The 3,026-nt window shown below is 28.3% G+C and overlaps 1 protein-coding gene across 1 annotated transcript in view; it reads right to left on the bottom strand.

The window, feature by feature from the left end:
• LOC101508247 (probable pectinesterase/pectinesterase inhibitor 34) overlaps nt 1-393 on the bottom strand; it is a 5,212-nt gene extending 4,819 nt beyond the window's left edge. The window contains exon 1 of the mRNA XM_073369018.1: nt 2-393. Coding sequence (XP_073225119.1) covers nt 2-256 — 255 coding nt within the window. The 5' untranslated portion in view covers nt 257-393. The remainder of the gene's footprint in view (nt 1) is intronic.
• Between the last annotated feature and the right edge of the window lie 2,633 nt (nt 394-3,026).

Here is a 3,026-nt window from a genome sequence, read left to right as displayed (position 1 = left end):
GGAATCGAGTTTTGCTGCACGTGAGAGAAATTGCTCGAGTTGGATTACGCCGGAGAGTAGATTTTTTTCGATCTTCGCCGTGGGAATGGATTCCGGTTAGCATTACGGCGGAAACAGCGGAGGCGACGATTAGTAAAACGGCAATGAGTGAAAACAAAACCGTCTTTCTCTTTGTTGAAGATCTCGCGTTAGTGTGTGTAGCTTCGGAGTGTGTCGAACCATCAGGCTCGGATACTCCTAACCTCCCGTATCCCATTCTCGTTTTTCTTTCTTTTTCAATCTGTGGTTTGAAGTGTTAAATGAGAGAGAGCGAAGGGGGTGGTAATAGTAATAGTAATAGAAATAGTAGTTACTAATTATAATGTACTACTACTAGTTTGTTGTGATGAGTAATGGGGAAATGAATGGTACCTTTTTATATAAATAAATAAGGTGCTTAGTACTACAGTGTACGAGTGAGGGACAGTGTAATGTTAATGTGTGTGTGTGGATGTGTTTTTAGTGAGGTTGGTGTGAAGTCGATGTCTCAGCCTCAGGAATGAGCTGGCTGCTACTTTCATTTCTTCCACCACTGCCCACTGAACTGATCAACTACGAAGACTTATACACTGGGGGCTTCTTGTTTCTATTATGATTAGTTTTCTACCCATTGCTTTGGTAATTCATTATTGATAATATGACGTTACTATGAAGAAATTTGAATCACGTTAAATTAAGCTTTATTAATTAGTTGCACAAAAAGGGATTGACCATACTGCATGATCACCATCTTAATTAACTGTATTATAAGCTCTATTAATAACTCTTCAACAATCCAATCCTATCCTTTTCATTCTAAATTCTATTCTTCCCATTTCACTTTTCCACTTTTCAATCATACCCAAAAAGTGTCGTCTATTCTTAGCTTATATTACTCGTCTAATTGCTTTTAACTTAATTAATTTCAATCCAAATTTTTTTGTACAAAGTGAAGTTAAAGTGTATTAATTAATTCATTGTTAATTGTATATAATGTTTTAGCTAGATAGTTACTTCTTAATCTCTCATGCATATTTTTATTGAAGTACTCTATCCGATTACCATTATAAATAAATAAAATTATTTATATGAGTATTAAGAAATATAGTTAAATGTAATTAAATTTTTACATTTTATATAAAAAGTTAATTAAATTTACTATATTGTCATTTATAATGGTCAAACACTCAACTATCAACATTAAAATTTTGAATTAAATAAAATGTGTATCAAGAATAAGACTATTAAATGAACAAAAAGTAGTTATTTTTTGTTTATAATAATGACATAAATTAAAAAAAAAATTACTTATAATTAGAGTCATCAATTTGACAAGTTCAATAATTATTGGCTTCAGCCCACATGTTAAAAAAGTCAAAAAATTTCATAGTTAAAAAAATCCCAAAAAAGAAAACCCATAAATTTTTGTAGACCCACTTTTAAAAAAATTCGACTTTTTTCTTAAAATTTCCTAATCAAAAAGTTTCGATTTTTTTTTGATAAAAAATAATTTTCCATTTTTTTAATTAGAGAAAAAAAATTGATTTTTTTTTGATAAAAAATAATTTTCCATTTTTTTAATTAGAGAAAAAAAATCGATTTTTTTTTTATTTTCTCACAAAATTTCTTCAGAGTTTTTTTTTTGAATTTTTATTTTATATTTTTCCGAGAAAAATAAGTTTGTGAAATTTTTTAAAATAAAAAATCTTAAAATTAATAAAATATTAAATATATAAACCCCTTCTTTTAAGCTTACAAAAAATAATAAAATAATATATTAAAACTTCAAAAAAATTATTTTAATAAAAAGCCTAATATTAGAAACTTCGTAAGAATTTTTTTAAGAGAAACTTTAAAATTTGAGGTTTTGTTCACTCTACTTATAATAATAATAATAATAATAATAATAAGAGAAATTACCTGAATATGTCCAACATGTTCTTACCAATGCCATAATATGAGTTCACCTCTATAAAAAAAAAACTTGCTACCGTAGATCCACTAACAATAGAATATGAGCAGGTGTGAGTAAACAAATCTCTATGGGATTTTTCAACTTGCAACAACTAATTTTTTAGTTTATCTAAATTAATAAAGCTACACTTTAAAGTGTATATAATAAATATATAGTCATAATATGTTATTTTATTGTTTACGTCCACTAAAAATGAGTGAATATAAATTAACAAATCCATATATAAATTAGCATAAACTCAATATGTAAATACACGCCATCCTTCTATTTTCTGTCTATATAAAATTCATGGTATTTTTTTTTCTTCCAAAGTTGATAGGTTATGGACTTCTTTGGACTATGCAGCTCGATCTCTTTCTTCAAGAAACTAGAGATCGGGTGGAGAGGACCATGGGTTGAATGAATCAAGTTAATATGTGTTAAGTGATGGAGGGTTGAGCTCATATTTGGGTTTGTAGAGTTATTACTTTAGAATCAAACTTTAAATATGCTTTTGATCTGATTTTGGAAGATGGCTTTACCTAACTCCCTCGTGCTATTGTTCTTGGTCAGATTTTATTTTATGATGCATGAGTAGTCTTTATATTTCATTTAAACTATGCGATAAATGAATGAATGTACTAACTAGTTGGCTAAATATGATGATCAAATGGATGTTAGGTTGAAGATTTGAGGCTCTCCCCCTCTTCAAATTATACATGTGTTGCTTGCAGATGTTTCTGATGTCATGAGGCAACGTTACAACTAGTTTTTCTTTTTTCTACTCACTTCATTCAAAAAAAACAAAAAAAAATACTTATTGTCAATTGAGTAAAAAGGGTGCTCGCTCATTCATAAGCAAAACTTTTTTTTTTCTTACTTGCATTCATCATATTAAACAAAACTCTATCATAAAGCTAACGCATTTTTTTCACCCATAAAAGTAACACTTAAAATATTTATAGTTATGTATTTGCTCCTTGTGAAAATTTTCATCTACTAAATATAACGGATTAATGGACTAGCTTAATACAATTTCTATATCAAGTCAAGT

The sequence above is a fragment of the Cicer arietinum genome, chromosome 5, assembly GCF_000331145.2.
Source record: "Cicer arietinum cultivar CDC Frontier isolate Library 1 chromosome 5, Cicar.CDCFrontier_v2.0, whole genome shotgun sequence".
Lineage (NCBI taxonomy): Eukaryota > Viridiplantae > Streptophyta > Magnoliopsida > Fabales > Fabaceae > Cicer > Cicer arietinum.
Note: the sequence above shows the minus strand (reverse complement) of the source record. Positions and strands in the feature narration are given on the sequence as shown.